The following is a 15,636-nucleotide window of genomic DNA, read 5'->3' on the forward strand; positions in this document are numbered from 1 at the left end:
AGGCATCTGGATACAGTGGATGGCACCCACCCCAGACAAAGGGCTTCCTAAGACCCTTGGATAATAAACTGGACAGGAGCATTGGCAGGCTAATGGAAGACTGATTCACATAAAAGATAGGAGGGTTCCCATTAAACTCTGCTGGATCCCCATGAGATGCTATTTGAGCAATTGGTGGAGAGTTAAGAATTAACCCAATGAAAGGCTCATGCACAATTAGTGTGGGAGTCCTTTTGACCTTTCCTTTCTGAGTCGTTCAGGTCCCTGCTTGTCAATGATATTAAAATTTGGGCTGAGAAGGCTGAACCAAGATAAAATGAAACAGAAAAGTAAAAATCCAAGATAAACATAGTAGTCTTGAAGACTACTAATGGGTGCCTGACGAATCTAGGAAATGAAGTTGAAATAATGTGATCACATATGGCCCCAAATTGTACTGGGGCTTGGCAAAGCCATGGTTGGGAAAAGTATGCCAATTATAAATAATTGCTTTGCTTATATTGTTAGCTTCCAGTGACAGCATATGAAAACACATAAGGTATTTCCCAAAAATACCAGTAAAGAAACTTGCAAACTCCTATAAATATCACTACAGTAAAGTGATCACATATCTCTGTTTTAGAATGCACTCTCAAGTCACTTGAAAATGCCTTTAAAACTGTCTAAGCCAGGCAGAGCACTTTTGTTCCACAAAGCTCGGGTATTAAGTCCCCTTGCCTCTGGAGCAGGTGTTTGGAATGACACTTATATTCTAGAAAATTATTAGTTTTCTTTTGTAGTACTAGGGATTGAACCCAGGGGCATTCTACCTCCAAGCTACACACCCTATTTTGTATTCTTTATTTTGTAACAGGGTCTCACTAAGTTGCAGAGGGCCTGAGTAGCTGAGGCTGGCCGCGAACCTGTGATACTCCTGTCTCAGCTTACCAAGTACTGGGATTATAAGCATGCACCACCATGCCTGGCTCGGATATTAGTTTTAGTAAATGAAAACCATATATTTCTGTTGTTACATAGAAAATATTGGCTCCTGTTTAGAAGGAAGAATCAATTTCTAGTAAGTTCCTTAATTACCTGACTTTATTTTATTCTTTTTTTTTTTTTTTTTTTTTTTGCAGCACTGGGAATGGAACCCAGGGGCATTCTACCTCCGAGCTACACTTTTTTATTCTTTATTTTGAAACAGGGTCTTACTGAGTTGCAAAGGGCCTCACTAAGTAGCTGAGGCTGTCCTTGAACTCAGATTCCCCTGTCTCAGCCTCCCAAATGCTGGGATTACAAGTGTGCGCCATCATGCCCGCTTACTTGACTTTATTTTAAAAGAGGGTCATTGGATCAAAGCTCTGGTGAATTTAAGAATTAGTGAATTATTCAAGGTATTTTGTTTATTAGAAGAGTTCTGGTTGAATTAAATATTATGTGGCATTAAGATATGAATACGAAAGATCTGTTACAAAAACTATAGCAATATTTACAATTAGTAGAAAGCACCATGGGTAAGTACTGTCATACACTAGAAAGGCAAACCAGGTGTGGTGGTGCATTCCTGAAATCCAAGATGAGAGGAGCATTGCAGGTTTGAGGCCAGCCTCAGCAACTTAGCAAGACCCTTAACAATTTAGTGAGACTCTGCTTCAAAATAGAAAATAAAATGGGACTGAGAGTGTAGCTCAGAGGTAGAGTGCCCCTGGATTCAATTCCCAGTACCAAGAAATCAATAAATAAACAAAAGATAAACTAGCAGGGCAGTGTGAATGTAACAACAGAATAATATAACGGAACTTAAAATTATACTATGTTCACAGAATTAAAAGTGATTGGAAATAACTGGAAAATTTCAACAATAGTAGATATTCAACAGATGATAAAAAGGAAGAAGGATGAATGCTTCCTTTTCTTAGAAAAGCTGTGGGATGGCTGTGGCTCAGCACTGCAGAGGAAAGATATCACTGAAAAGATAAGTTTTCTTTCTTTTCTCCAAGAAGTAGGTCAAATGCTTTATTTCCCTGAGTCTTTAGGGTGTTAACTAGGAGTGTGGCCCAAGTGAAAGCATTACAAGGCCACCTTAATTTCCATGTAAAGTAACCCTCAACACTGTGAATAAAAGATTGTGCTAGGAGAAATTTCTACCAGAGAGAGAGAGAGAGAGAGAGAGAGAGAGAGAGAGAGAGGGAGGGAGGGAGGGAGGGAGGGAGGGAGGGAGGGAGGGAGGGAGGGAGGGAGGGAGGGAGGGAGGGAGGGGAGGGGAGGGGAGGGGAGGGGAGGGGAGGGGAGGGGAGGGGAGGGGAGGGGAAGGGAAGGGAAGGGAAGGGAAGGGAAGGGAAGGGAAGGGAAGGGAAGGGAAGGGAGATTGATTGATTCCATAATTCATAACAGGTGGAAGAAAACCTGTTAACCTGTTAGTAAATGGAGAGTTGTTAGTGCATTATTTCCTTCTTTTTCATTTGCAGGAGATCCTGATTTTAAGATTAAAAAGCTGAAAGACGAGTTTGAACTCTCATGGAACTCTATGGTATTGGTCCTTAGTTTAAGCATTGGGAAAAAAAAAAGTGAGAGACGCTGACAATTGACCTGCCACCCAGATTTGAGGCGGTAAACCAAGGCTTCGATTAATGTCTAAGTGACTGGGGTGTAAGCAGCATTTTGGCTGTCTGCACTACCACATTCCTCGTATGGGCATGACACTGCTGTTCAGGTAACAGGTACCAAGCAGAAACAGACACAGATTGTTTGTTTGTTTTTTTAATTAGGAGAAGAAAACCTAAATGTTTTTTTTTTTTTTTTTTAACAGGGTTGCTGAGTTGCGAAGGGCCTCGCTAAGTAGCTGAGGTTGTCTGTGAACCACAATCCTCTGGTGTCTGCCTCCCGAATGCTGGGATTACAAGGGTGCGCCACCACGCCCAGCGCTTAGTTTATTTTTTATTTTGAAACAGGGTCTAAGTTGTGAAGGGACTTGCTAAACTGCTGAGGCTGGCTGCGAACCTGTGATCTACTTGACCACACCCAGCTCGAACCGCACTTCTCATCTATCTGACGGAAGAGCACACGAGGTGGCCTAAGATGCAGATATAGTGCAGCACCCACATCCTGAGCAGCTGGAGATCCCACTTCTAGTCCCTCTCACGTGGTAATTAACCTGTGAGACAGTAAGTCAGGAGACTATGATCTCAACTGCAGCAGATGATCCATCCAATGAATCTTTTGCATCCAATTAGATAGTATGATGCAGAATCCATCAAACCTCATCTTATTTCTAGTTGGAAAGACAGTTCAGTGCTGTCATTCCACAGAGAGCGGATAGGATGATGCTCACCTCTCTACTCCTACTCTCACCCTAACTTCAGCTGTGGGTCTGTCAGAAGCAGTGAGCAAGGTTGAACTTAAAAAGTGAGGTACAATCCTACCTGTGGTTTGTTTCCGACCTGGGTTCACAAAAGTATGGAATTAATGTGCTGATTAAGTGACTAATTCCAAAGGAAAGTTGAACAGACAAGTGTAAGAACAGTGTTCACATGCTATATTTTACATCATACTAGGAGAACAGGTTTGAAGAAAAAGAATATTTCTAAAAGAAATTTTAATTAATAATACTTTAACATGAAGGGCTGCTCATTTTTACTATATGCCTAATATTGATAATTCAGATAGATTAGGTAAATAAAAGGAATTGTTTTGGTTAGGAGGCAAGAACAGGAAGATTCTCAAGCATTTACTACTTTATGAAATTAGTTATAAATCAACATCAACACTCATATAATATTGTACATCACAATGATACCATAACAACTTTTATACAATACAAAATACACAAATACACATACACACAGAACATGCACACATAATATTTTTTAAGATTATAAACACTGAAACTTTCTCAGTTTTTTATAAAGTACTTCAAGTAACCACAATTTGTTACCTTTAATGTGTGTGCTTTTATATTGCACTATACTTCTTTGGTTTTATTATAATCATCTTAAGTTAATGTAAAACAAATAGCTTACCGTATATTAAGGGCTTATTGTCGCTTCTATGATATATGTAAAATAAAACTTTCACTTTATAATAAACTCTCAGCATTTACGTGCTGTAAATCCACAGAATGGACAAACCTCAGATCCGATGTTCACCGAAGGACTGTGACTACTAAACTTTTCAGGGGCCATACGATGATGATATTTTTTAAGTCAGGCCAAATACCTTAGGTGTAAAGGAGTGGACACCAGAAAACCAATCACACAGAGAAGAAATGCAGGAAGAAATGCTTGATTGAATGAGAAATAAATTGGCAAAATGAAATCGACCAACATGAATCATTGAAAGTTGTCTTTAGAAAGTCAGAGCCTGGAATTCCCAAAGTACAGACGAGAAGCCACAGACAGTATGATTGAAGGAAAGGAAATGTTCATAACAAAGATTATGTACATTTTTGTGGGCGAGCGGGTGATTCTGGTGCTGTGAACTCATTTACTAAAGAGTTGAGAGCAGCATCGCTTTCATCAGCGCTGAATGCAACCATTCAGCCACGTTCTAAAATGAGAAACGTTCTCGTCGCAAGGGAAATGCTGTTCAGCCGTTTATTGCTTTTTTACTCTGAAGTTTTTTTCTTCCTATTTAAGAAATGTAGGGAAAGCAACTTCAGATTGCTTATTTTCATCTGTAAACATCCAGAAAATGAAAAGCATTAAGTACATAACAGAACATTCTTTTGTTTTCCTTTTGACTGTACCTCTATCTGGAGAATTTAGCAAAGTTGCAGATGAGGAGGAGAGCCGCTTGCTAATGACGGGATCGACATGTTTCGAAAGATTCATGGTGGAAACTGACCGCCTGTCTGGATCTAAAACAAATGGAGATAATGCGAATTGACAGCCAGCATGCAGGAGCGCAATTTCTTAGTTCACTGGTGGAAGGAAAAGCTAGGATTGGATGGTTTTCAGCTCTCTTTCTAGATCTTTCACCATAGCACAGTTTTCCAAGTGGACGTGTTAAAGGTAACTTAAAGGCTAGAAATAAAATCCATTTTTCCTCTAGGATAAAATAAATATTCAGTGCACCAGCTTGACACTCAAGGATATTGTTATTATACAACGAGTGGGTGAAGACAAAAGGGAGGCCAATGAAGGGCTACAAAAATAACAGACACACTACGAAGCAAAGGACCGTAAAAGTGCGCGCCTTCAGGGATTCTGAAAGTAGGGGCAAGGGATGTGATGGTGCTGGTGAAATACACAGCAAGCACTGGAGTGGGAAGCACATAGATTCAGGTTCTTGCCCATCGTTTTGCATGTGGAGTTGTTTTTACTCAGGACATTGTAGTTCTTTATAGTTAAAAAAACAAGAAACACTGGGACGCTTAGACAGGATGATCATGCAGGTTCGAAGCCAGCCTCAGCTACTTAGTGAGGCTCTCAGCAACTTAGTGAGACCGTGTTTCCAAATAAAATATAAAAATAGGACTGGGATTATAGCCCGGAGGTAGTACCACTGGGAAAAAAAAAAAAAAAAAAGAAACACAAAGAAATGCTCTCAGTGTAGAAGAGGATGGCCACTGCAACCTTTCTTGTTTAAAAACCACACTTCGGTGCCCTCAGAGTTTACTGTGGCTTGCAAATAAACTTGCCCAGCAAAATTGACAGCAATATAAATGAAATCAGAATTCTAAGTTGATGAGAATTAGTATTCACTTGTAGTCAAATCATTTTAAACTAACACTTAAAGTCCAAATCAGAAGGAAAAAAAACAGCCACATGAAAGAGAAAAATCAGCTCTGTTAAATTGCTTTGGGTGCAGAGCAACCAAGCTGTAATCATGCTTGTGAGCACAAATTATGTTCTGTAAATAAAACTACATATAATTAAAGTCTAAAGATCTCCATATAAATTTGTCTAACAGGTAAGTGGATGCTCTGACTTACAATAGTTGAAATTGAAGGCATCTTGCCATATTTTATTTTCCATTGTTAGCTGCTTATAAAACAAAACACAGACAGGCCTTGTCATAGACGCCTTCAAAACCCAGTTCCATAGGTCTAATTAACAGTAAATGTTTTGCAATAAACTTTCCCCAAGGAGCAATCATTTTGGGGTATTATTTATAGTACACTTGGTGATATGCAAGTTTTCCATTAACATTAGATGTTTCTATTTTCAATTGGGATTATTTTTATGGTTAAAACAATATTTATTATTATTATTATTATTATTAAAAAACCACTAAATGCCATTTCTGTGATTGACATTTACACTTAACTGACGGGCTCTTACAGCAATCTTAACACAGGCAAGATCTGGGAAAACATGAAAAGGAATAGCTTTATGATGAAATGTGAGGTACAAGCCAGGGGTGGTGGTACACACTGTAATCCAGTGCTTGTGAGGCTGAGATAGCAGGATCATAGGTTCAAGGCCAGTGTCAGCAACTTAGTAAGACCCTATTTCAAAATTAAAAATAAAAAGGGATAGAAGTGTCACTCAGAAACAGAAGGCCCCTGGGTTCAATAAGCAATACTAAAGAGAAAGGTAAAAAGAGAAAGGAAATGTAAGATACAGGGCACAGGGGAGGAAAACCAGTCATTTCTAAGTGGTTTTTTTTTTTGTTTTGTTTTGTTTTTTTGTTTTTTTGGTGGTACTGGGGTTCCTGGAAGCCCTTCTATCTCCGGGCTACACTCCCAGACCTATTTTTACATTTTTTTATTTAGGAACAGGGTCTCCTAAGCCAGCACGCATGGCTGGCTTCGAACCTGCGCGATCCTCCTGTCTCTGCCTCCCAAGTGCGGGGATTACAAGCGTGTGCCACCACGCCCGGCTCGAAGTGGTTTTATAGCAACACATTCTCTGATATTGTTTTTATATATTAAGCTTTATTTCAGGGAAAATGATATCTACCTGCAAATCTATCATCAGGCAGATTCCCAATAGGACATTGAAAACATTTAGTTCTGTTTCAGAGCAAATGGAAAACATGAGCTAGATTAGGTCCTTCTGGCCCATCAAAATACTGTGAATGGTAAGACATCTAGATCCTCCATGGAGGATCTTACGGAGTTACAATACTAGTGTGTTATCCTACTTGATATATGAGCCAATTCTTATTAATTTCTTTTCTCACTGAATAAAAAACAAATTCACAAATGAATTTATACCTAATCAGTTTATTTTTTAGGTTTCTTTTTTTTTTTTTTTTGCGATACTGGGAAAGGAACCCAGGGGCATTGTACCTCCAAGCTATATCCCCCAGCCCTATTTTTTATTCTTTATTTTGAAACGGGTCTTACTGAGTTGCAAAGGGCTTCACTAAGTAACTGAGGCTGTCTGAGAACCATGATCCTCCTGTCTCAGCCTCCAAATGCTGGGGTTACAAGTGTGCGCCATCACACCAGGCTTCAGAATCAGTTTTTAAAAGAATAAAAATGTTTAGACTAGTTGTCGTTGTCATGCCAACAGTTGGAAAAGGGCTGATTTATTTATTTTTGTGGTTCTGAGAAAAGAACCCAGGGACATTTTACTTCGGAGCTACACACCCAGAACTTTATTATTATTATTATTATTATTATTATTATTGTTGTTGTTGTTGTTGTTTTGGAAACAGGGTCTTGCTAGGTTGCTCAGAGTCTTGCTACATTGCTGAGCCTATCTTCAAACCTGTAACCCTCCTAGTTCAGCTTTCCGAGTACTAGGATTACAGTGCACCATCACACCCTGCTGTGGGCTAATTTTAATGTGACAGTTTCAAGGATCTGTTTGCTGGTCAGCAAATACTAAGCATGCATGGTGCCGCAGGTGGCGTTGTGACATGAAAGGTATTCAAGAGAGGAAGACCTGGTTGTTGCTCTGAACATATCAGCAGATCAGAGACTCTTTAGAGTCTCTGAGCACTCTGGCAAATTCCATTTATTTTCAGAGAAATCTGTCTGTTCCAGCGCAGCGGCAATCTGCTCTAATTTGCAGCTCTTATAAAAAAGTGGATTTTATCCTAGCTCACAAATCTGTCACTTGTTTCTCTTACTCTGAGTGGCAGAAATAAAGGCTATATATTAGCTTCTGAGCATGGAAGCAAGGAGTAAAGCTAAGCAGCTTTATTTTTTTCTTCAAAATGTTTGACAACATAGAACAGAATGTAATTCTATCAAATAAAGAATGAAGCAACATAAAAGAAAACTGGGGTCATAAAAATATACGCCATGACAATTTTTCTGCATGGAACATATATTTAAAATTGTTTCTAGAGTGAAACATCAAATGTAAATGACTCTCTTGACACAGATTTGATATGCGCTCTCCCGGATATCACCAGGTGGCAAAGAACCAAGGGAAAAAGTGTCTTCAAGTCTGGTTCACTGTCCACGAGAGGGAGTGTGGTGATACTCATTTGGTGATTTTTCAGAAAAGGAGTATATGAAATACATAGAATGTTAGGAGTGAAAGAGAACCGAGTAAACAAAAATGCAGTTATTTAGATAAAACGAACAGTGGCTACAGCAATATGGAGTGGGGGTCGGGGGGGCTAGATTGGATGTACTTTAATCCCAGGTAAATTTTCAGCTGAACTTTGTTTTGTTGTGGTGCTAGGGGTGGAACCCAGGGCCTCAAGCATGCTAGGCAAGCACTCTACCACTGAGCCACAACCACAGCCCCTAAAAAATATTTTTAAAAGGTTTTTTTTTTTTTTAATGCCAAATGACCACTTGAGAAAGGAGACATGCCACAGGTAATTATTTCAACACCTTTAAGTCACCCTAGTCATATCATCACACTTAAGGAAGGCTGTGCCAATCCCAGATCTAGGTCTACGCAGTGGGCCCGCAGGCATGCATCAGGACTAAGGCAGCGATGCTTCAGCTATGGAGCATCTGGGCCTAGGGCGGAGGAGCTAGCTACGGGGCAGGCAGTCAGCAATGACAGGGGTGTCTGTACCCGAGTTTCTAGTACCACCCAAAGGTGTGAAGTGGTGGTCCAGGCCTGCTAACTCGAGAAACGTGAATGAAGACTCAACCAAACCACCTGGGGACAGAACATGAGACATGACGTTTCAAAGTAAATTAAACAAAAGAAAAAAAGACTGGATCCACACAAATGAAAAAGAACTGACAAACTATGTAAAATTCAAGGCGTATTGAATTTACAGTAGAAAAATAAAGCCTTTTACTAAGTCCAGATTTCAGTATTATTTTATATTCACTCAAGAAGGAGGAAACAGCTTTAGACACCTATGACTATGTCTAGCTTAAGACCTGCATATTTTCTAACAGCATTTGTGCTACATATACTTTATTTAGAGTCAGACTGCATAAGCTCATAGTACTGGTTCTGATTCATCAATATTACTATGATTCTTCAAAAGAGAAGACAAAACGGGTTAACTTACTCCTCCAGAATCCTGAAATCCTGATGCAAATGAATTACTAAAATAGAGTTGAGACTAGCCAGTTTTAGAAATTTTGCAGCGTTCTCTAAGGCATTTTTTAACACTTGAGAAAAGCAGCCTGTGTCAAGAGAAAAAAGCGCCTTATCTTCTTACCTCCATCACCCTCTTATTCTCAAACAGTGAAAGCATCATTTAACTCTAGTCAATCATTTCAGCAAGATTTTTATTTTGCAAATTTAGATTTAGGAAGAACAAAAAAAGCAAACGTACATTACAGTGTCCAGAAAAAACAAAACAGATGTGTGAAAGTGATCCCTGTGTGCTTACCTGCACTGTGGATGCTGGGGCTCCCGTGGAGAGGGCCGCCCCATGACCACCTGTTATACTTCTGTCTGGGCTTCTGGCTCCTTTCCATTGTACGTCGTACGACAGCTTCATGGCGTTCCTTAAATGGAACAGAAGAGACTGTTAATGGAACAGAGGTTATTCCATTAATAACAGTTAAATGAAACAGAGGTTCCTTAATGGAACAGAGATTGCATTCAGCCTCAAACTTAAGGCAGAGTGGAGTGAGGGGTGCTACCTAAATTTCCCATCTACTTCTCCTAATCTATTTCTTAACAACTAATCTTTATCTTAAGATAGGGATAATATAGACGCAGGTTACTGAAACCATTACGTCCCAGAGTTCACAAAGCCTTTGCTGTACAGAAGGCACTCATGTAAGTGACCCTTATGATAGGGTCATCGACACACAGAAGCATGGTAGTGCAGGTCTTAGCTTAAACTGATGCTTAACACGTAAGGTACCATATATATATATATATATATATATATTTTTTTTTTGAGGTGCTGGGGATCAAATCCAAAACCTTGCACCAAGCATGCTAGGCAGGTGTTTTTCCACAAAGTTATATGTTGCCAAGCTTACATGGTACCATAAGTACAAAACAAAGACCAACGGGCATGGTGGTGCAAACTTATTATCCCAGCATTTGGGAGGCTGAGACAGGAGAATTGTGGTTCGCGGCCAGCCTCAGCTAGTGAGGCCCTTTGCAACTCACTGAGACCCTGTTTCAAAATAAAGGATGAAAAGAAGGGTTAAGCCGGGCATGGTGGCACACGCTTGTAATCCCCGCACTTGGGAGGCGGAGACAGGAGAATCGCGGAGGTTCGAAGCCAGCCGCGCTGGCTTAAGAGACCCTGTTTCCAAATAAAAAATATAAAATAGGTCTGGGAGTGTAGCCCGGAGGTAGAAGGATATCTAGGAACCCCAGTGCCCCCCCCCAAAAAAAAAGTAGGGTTGAGTGTGTAGCTTGGAGGTGGAATGCCCCTAGGTTCCATCCCCAGTATCGCACACACACACAAAAAAACCCCCAAACCAACCAAACAAACAAATAAGCAAACAAGAAAACGAAGGCAAGAACCTGAGGATGTGCATAATCCTGAACCCAAGACTCTCTGAGGTATACAGTCTTATAAATAACCCATTCTGAGTCTCAGTTTTCATGTTTGCACAAACTGATATGCAACAAGAGATGAGTGTTAAATGGGGTATCTATGTGTAAATGGTTAGAAATAGTAAACCCCTACAGAAACCCAATAACTTGGATAGTTTTAACACTTCAGTACAGATTAACTGAACATTAATAAGTTAAAGGTTAAGACCAGGACGTACGTGCGTGTGAGTGTGTGTGTGTGTGTGTGTGTGTGTGTGTGTGTGTGTGTGCGCGCGTGTGTGGTGGGGATTTAACCAAGGGGCTTTCTAACTCCTATCTCTGACCCACACCCCCAGCTCTATTTTATTTTATATTTGGAAACAGGGCCTCACTCAGTTGCTGAGAGCCTTGCTAAATTATTGTGGCTATCTTTGAATTTGGGATTTTCCTGTGTCAGCCTCCCAAGTGCTGGGATTATAGTCCTGCACCATCATGCCCGGCTTAGACCAGGGATTTTAAAGTCCTGCAGTAATAACCAGTAGTCTCTCCTCCGCTTGCCTCCCATACCCTCCGCCCCTCCCAGCACGCACAGCCACCTGTGACTCTGATGACTCCGGCACCCGAGCATTTGGGCACCGGACTGCAAAATTCCACCTAAGTGTGCCGCGCAGGCAAGCCCCAGACCCCTCCCGCAGGGCGCCCACCTTGTCCTCCTCCAGCCGCTGCCTCCGCTTCTCCTCCACCGCCGCCCTCCTGCGCTCCTCCTTCAGCCGCTGCTCCTCCAGCTTCTTCTTGCGCTCCTCCAGGTGCTTCTCATAGTGCTGCCGGGCGCGCGCTTCTCTTTCTAACCAGACGATTTCTCGCGCAGCTTCAGAGAAAAAACAGAGAAACCCACAGTTTGAAACTTGAATGGCTATGGCTGAGTGGTCCACATTTAACAAATATGGGCTGGGCTGGGCATGGTGGTGCACACCTGTAATCCTAGCACTTGGGAAGCTGAGAAGGGATGATCACAGTTTCGAAGCCAGCCTCAGCAACTTACTGAGACCCTTAGGAACTTAATGAGTCCCTGCTTTAAAATAAAAAGGGCCAGAGATGAAGCTCAGAGGTGGGATGCCCTGGGTTCAATCTCTACTACCAAAACTAACAAACAACCCTCTCAACCCAAACCAAATATGGGCTCTATGGTCTTATGTTGACCAAGCCTGGCCTTTCCTCAAGTTCCCAGGAAGAAAGTACTATAATGCTGTTGGTTTTTAGTATAATTTAATATGCTAATCATGAAGTCAAAGAAGATGCAATGAATCCTACTCATTGGGGAATGATACAGCCCTCTAGTTTCATAAACAGCGCACTGGCCTTAATTCTAATTGATGACGATGCCCTAGAAACCAACAGTACTATCTGTCCTTTAAAAGCAAACCAAGTAAGTGGCCACCTCGTGTTGGAGGAGCTCATGATCTAGTTAGATAATACCTAAGCCTATCAAAGGCTGGATGAGAATGTTCAATTAAAAAAAAAATCAGTCAGCTAGGCCTGGTGGTGCATGCTTGTAATCCTAGTACTGAGACAGGAAAATTGCAAGGACCGATAATTTAATTAATCATTTTTACAGTGCTGAGAATCAAAGCCATAGCCTCACATAAGTAATGGGTGTTTCGTCCCCCTCACTGGTAGACGGGTGGCCAGTGGTGGCAGGAGAAGCAGCTGCTCCTGAGGGCCTCCTGCAGCTGCTCTGCCACCCAGCTGCACCCAGCCCTCTAAGCTGCTCAGTAAACACTTCCTGATCTTCTGGGAGCTACTTCCGGATTCATTGACCCACAGCAGGGTGTTTTTGGGTAAGTTACTTGACCTCCCTAGGATCGATTCTGTCAGGTTTAGTTGTGGGTAACAATAGGACCTTCCTTGTAGGTTTTCTGTGAGAATTAAAAGAATAATTACAGCGAAAGCAGGTAGAACAGTTCTTTGTGCTTTATAAACATGTAGGCAAGTTTTGCTATCACTGTCATCTTCATTTTAATTCAGAAACAAAGGTGTTTCTTAAGGTTGTGCTGTAAAATCACAAGAGGACTACACATTCTTCCAGTAACAACTGGTTTTATCCTAAATAGTCTTCTGAAGGCAGCATACTTCTTTAGCCCAACTTCTGTCCCACTCCTGGTTTCGAGCAGGATGTAGAGATCCTATTGCAGCGCTGTCTTTAAATGACTGCCAACAGTCAAACAGGGACTAGACAAATACCGCAGAAACAGCAAATAGTACTTTGTTATTTCAGAGCATGCAGTAAGTGCTGGGTTGACGTGCTGCATACAGATCATGCGATTTTTTAAAATCCAAGGCCAGCACATAAAAGGTTTGATATTTTAATAAGAATGGAAAGTTAATTTATTCTAAGAACTTTAGTCATTTAAAATATTCTCTACAGAGGGTAGGTTATTTCAAGATGGTGCATTTTCTCATTTTAAGAAAAGAGAATTTTAAGTCGGGCATGGTGGCACACACTTATAATCCCAGCATTCGGAAGGCTGAGACCAGAGGATTACGGTTTGCAGACAGCCTCAGCTACTTAGCGAGTCACCCTGCAACTTAGTGAGACCCTGTTTCAAAATAAAGAATAAGGCCGGGTGTGGTGGTGCACGCTTGTAATCCCCACGCTTGGGAGGCAGAGACAGGAGGATCGCGCAGGTTCGAAGCCAGCCGCGTGCGCTGGCTTAGGAGACCCTGTTTCCAAATAAAAATGTAAAAATAGGTCTGGGAGTGTAGCCCGGAGGTAGAAGGGCTTCCAGGAACCCCAGTACCACCAAAAAAAAAACATTAATTAATTAATTTAAAAATTTAAAAATAGGGCAGGGAGTGTAGCTCGGAGGTCAAATGCCCCTGGGTTCCATCACCAGATCAAAAAAAAAAAAAAAAAAAAAAGGAAAGAAAGAAATAAGAATTTTGAAAATGCACATGTACTCATACACATACACACCTCCCCTAGCAATTGCTATAAAACTGAATATGTATTTCTCTGCCTCAAATTCCAGTGTCAAAGCTCTAACCCCCAAAGTGACTATATTTGGAAATAGGGACTGTTGGAGGTAATTAAGGTTAAATGCATTAATAAGGGTGGGTCCTAATCTGACAGGATTAGTGTCTTTATAAGAAGATACACAGGGAAGCTCCCTTTCTCCTCTGTGTGGGCTCAGAGGAAAGACCACAGGAGGAGAGAGGGCCCTCTGCAAGCCAGGAAGGAAGCCCTCACCAGAAACCAAACCAAACAGTGACCTACACTTACCAGTGTCCACCTGTGAGAAAAAAGTCTCTTGTGCAAGCCACCCGCCAGGCTGAGTAGAGTGGGCATGCCTGTAGTCCCAGTGACCTGGGAAGCTGAGGCAGGAGGATCACAGATTTGAGGCCAGCCTTGGCAATTTAGCTAGATCCTGTCTCAAATTTAAAAGGGCTGGGGGTGCCGTGCAGTGGGAGAACACTCCTGCATTCAATCCCCAGTTCCATAAACAAACAAACCCAAACAAGTCAGTTATTCCAAAGCTGTTGCCACCAGGATACTTTTTAAAATTTATGTACTTTTTTGGTGCTGGGGATTGGACACAGGGGCATTCTACCTCCAAGCTCTGCCTGCCCCATACTGTCACTTTCCAGCTACAGGCCAGTGAACCAGGAATGACGCCTGTCTGTTGTACTGTTTTCTGAAATGGTGGACAGCGCATCTTCCTGATGGGGCTGTTTTGCAGCCCCAAGTACAGATTCAACAGAGTAAATAATGACAGCACGTGTCTTTATGATCATCATCGTAATTCCTATCCTACTGCCATAGAAAGCATACAGCTGGGCCGGGCGTGGTGGCGCACGCTTGTAATCCCCGCGCTTGGGAGGCAGAGACAGGAGGATCGCGCAGGTTCGAAGCCAGCCGCGGGCTGGCTTAGGAGACCCTGTTTCCAAATAAAAATGTAAAAATAGGTCTGGGAGTGTAGCCCGGAGGTAGAAGGGCTTCCAGGAACCCCAGTACCACCAAAAAAAAAAAAAAAAAAAAAAAAAGAAAGCATACAGCTGGCAGGATGAACACAGGTAGGACAGAGCAATCAGATGCTGTACTTGTGAGCCAGAGGGTGCTTAGCCTGGTCCTGCCAAACAGGTGTATGCTACCTGGGTGAGAATATATCCCACTGTCCCCAGAGGGAAATAAGAGCGTCTAAAGATGGAGAAGAGCTGGGAGCGGTGGTGCGTGCCTGTAATACCAGTATTTGCGAGGCTGAGATAGGAGAATTACTAGTTCAAGGCCAGCCTAAGCAACGTAGTGAGGCCCCTGTGAAGTCCTGTTTCAAAATAGAAAATAAAAAAGGCTGGAGTGTAGTTTGGAAGCAGAATGCTTTTGGGCTTAACTCCCAAGCCGCCAAACAAATAAAAATCCTGACAACAAAAACTCAAGATAGAGAGGTAAAAATGTTTTATAGGACTTAGAGCATTTATGCAGGACATACTCATTAATTTCACTGAATAAGGCCTTAAAGGAGAATAAAATGATCACAATAGGATGGTAAAATCAATAAGGGGATCTGGAATCAACAGTATTTATCTGCATCTCACCAATTCCTGCCTCCATATCACCAACCTTCTCTTCTCCCCTCATACACAGGGGAAAAAAAAATGGGGTGGGGGTTTAAAAAAATCAGCTAGAAGGAAAAAAAAAAACCAAGACTATTAGACTGAGACTTTTTTTTTTGGTGGTACTGGGGATGGAACCCTGCTACCTCCGGGCTATACTACCAGACCTATTTTATATTTTTATTTGGAAATAGGGTCTCTTAAACCAGAGAGGCTGACTTCGAAC

General features: G+C 41.6%; 1 protein-coding gene across 1 annotated transcript in view; it reads right to left on the reverse strand.

Annotated features, from left to right (window-relative positions):
- MAP7 (microtubule associated protein 7) overlaps positions 1-15,636 on the reverse strand; it is a gene marked incomplete at both ends in the record, with an annotated part of 181,780 nt that overhangs the window by 35,463 nt on the left and 130,681 nt on the right. Inside the window, 3 exons of the mRNA XM_080700132.1 lie at positions 4,727-4,837; positions 9,691-9,808; positions 11,507-11,670. Of these exons, the coding sequence (XP_080556258.1) occupies positions 4,727-4,837; positions 9,691-9,808; positions 11,507-11,670 (393 nt within the window). The remainder of the gene's footprint in view (positions 1-4,726; positions 4,838-9,690; positions 9,809-11,506; positions 11,671-15,636) is intronic.

The sequence above is a fragment of the Muscardinus avellanarius genome, assembly GCF_963383645.1.
Source record: "Muscardinus avellanarius genome assembly, chromosome: 8".
Taxonomy (NCBI): Eukaryota; Metazoa; Chordata; class Mammalia; order Rodentia; family Gliridae; genus Muscardinus; species Muscardinus avellanarius.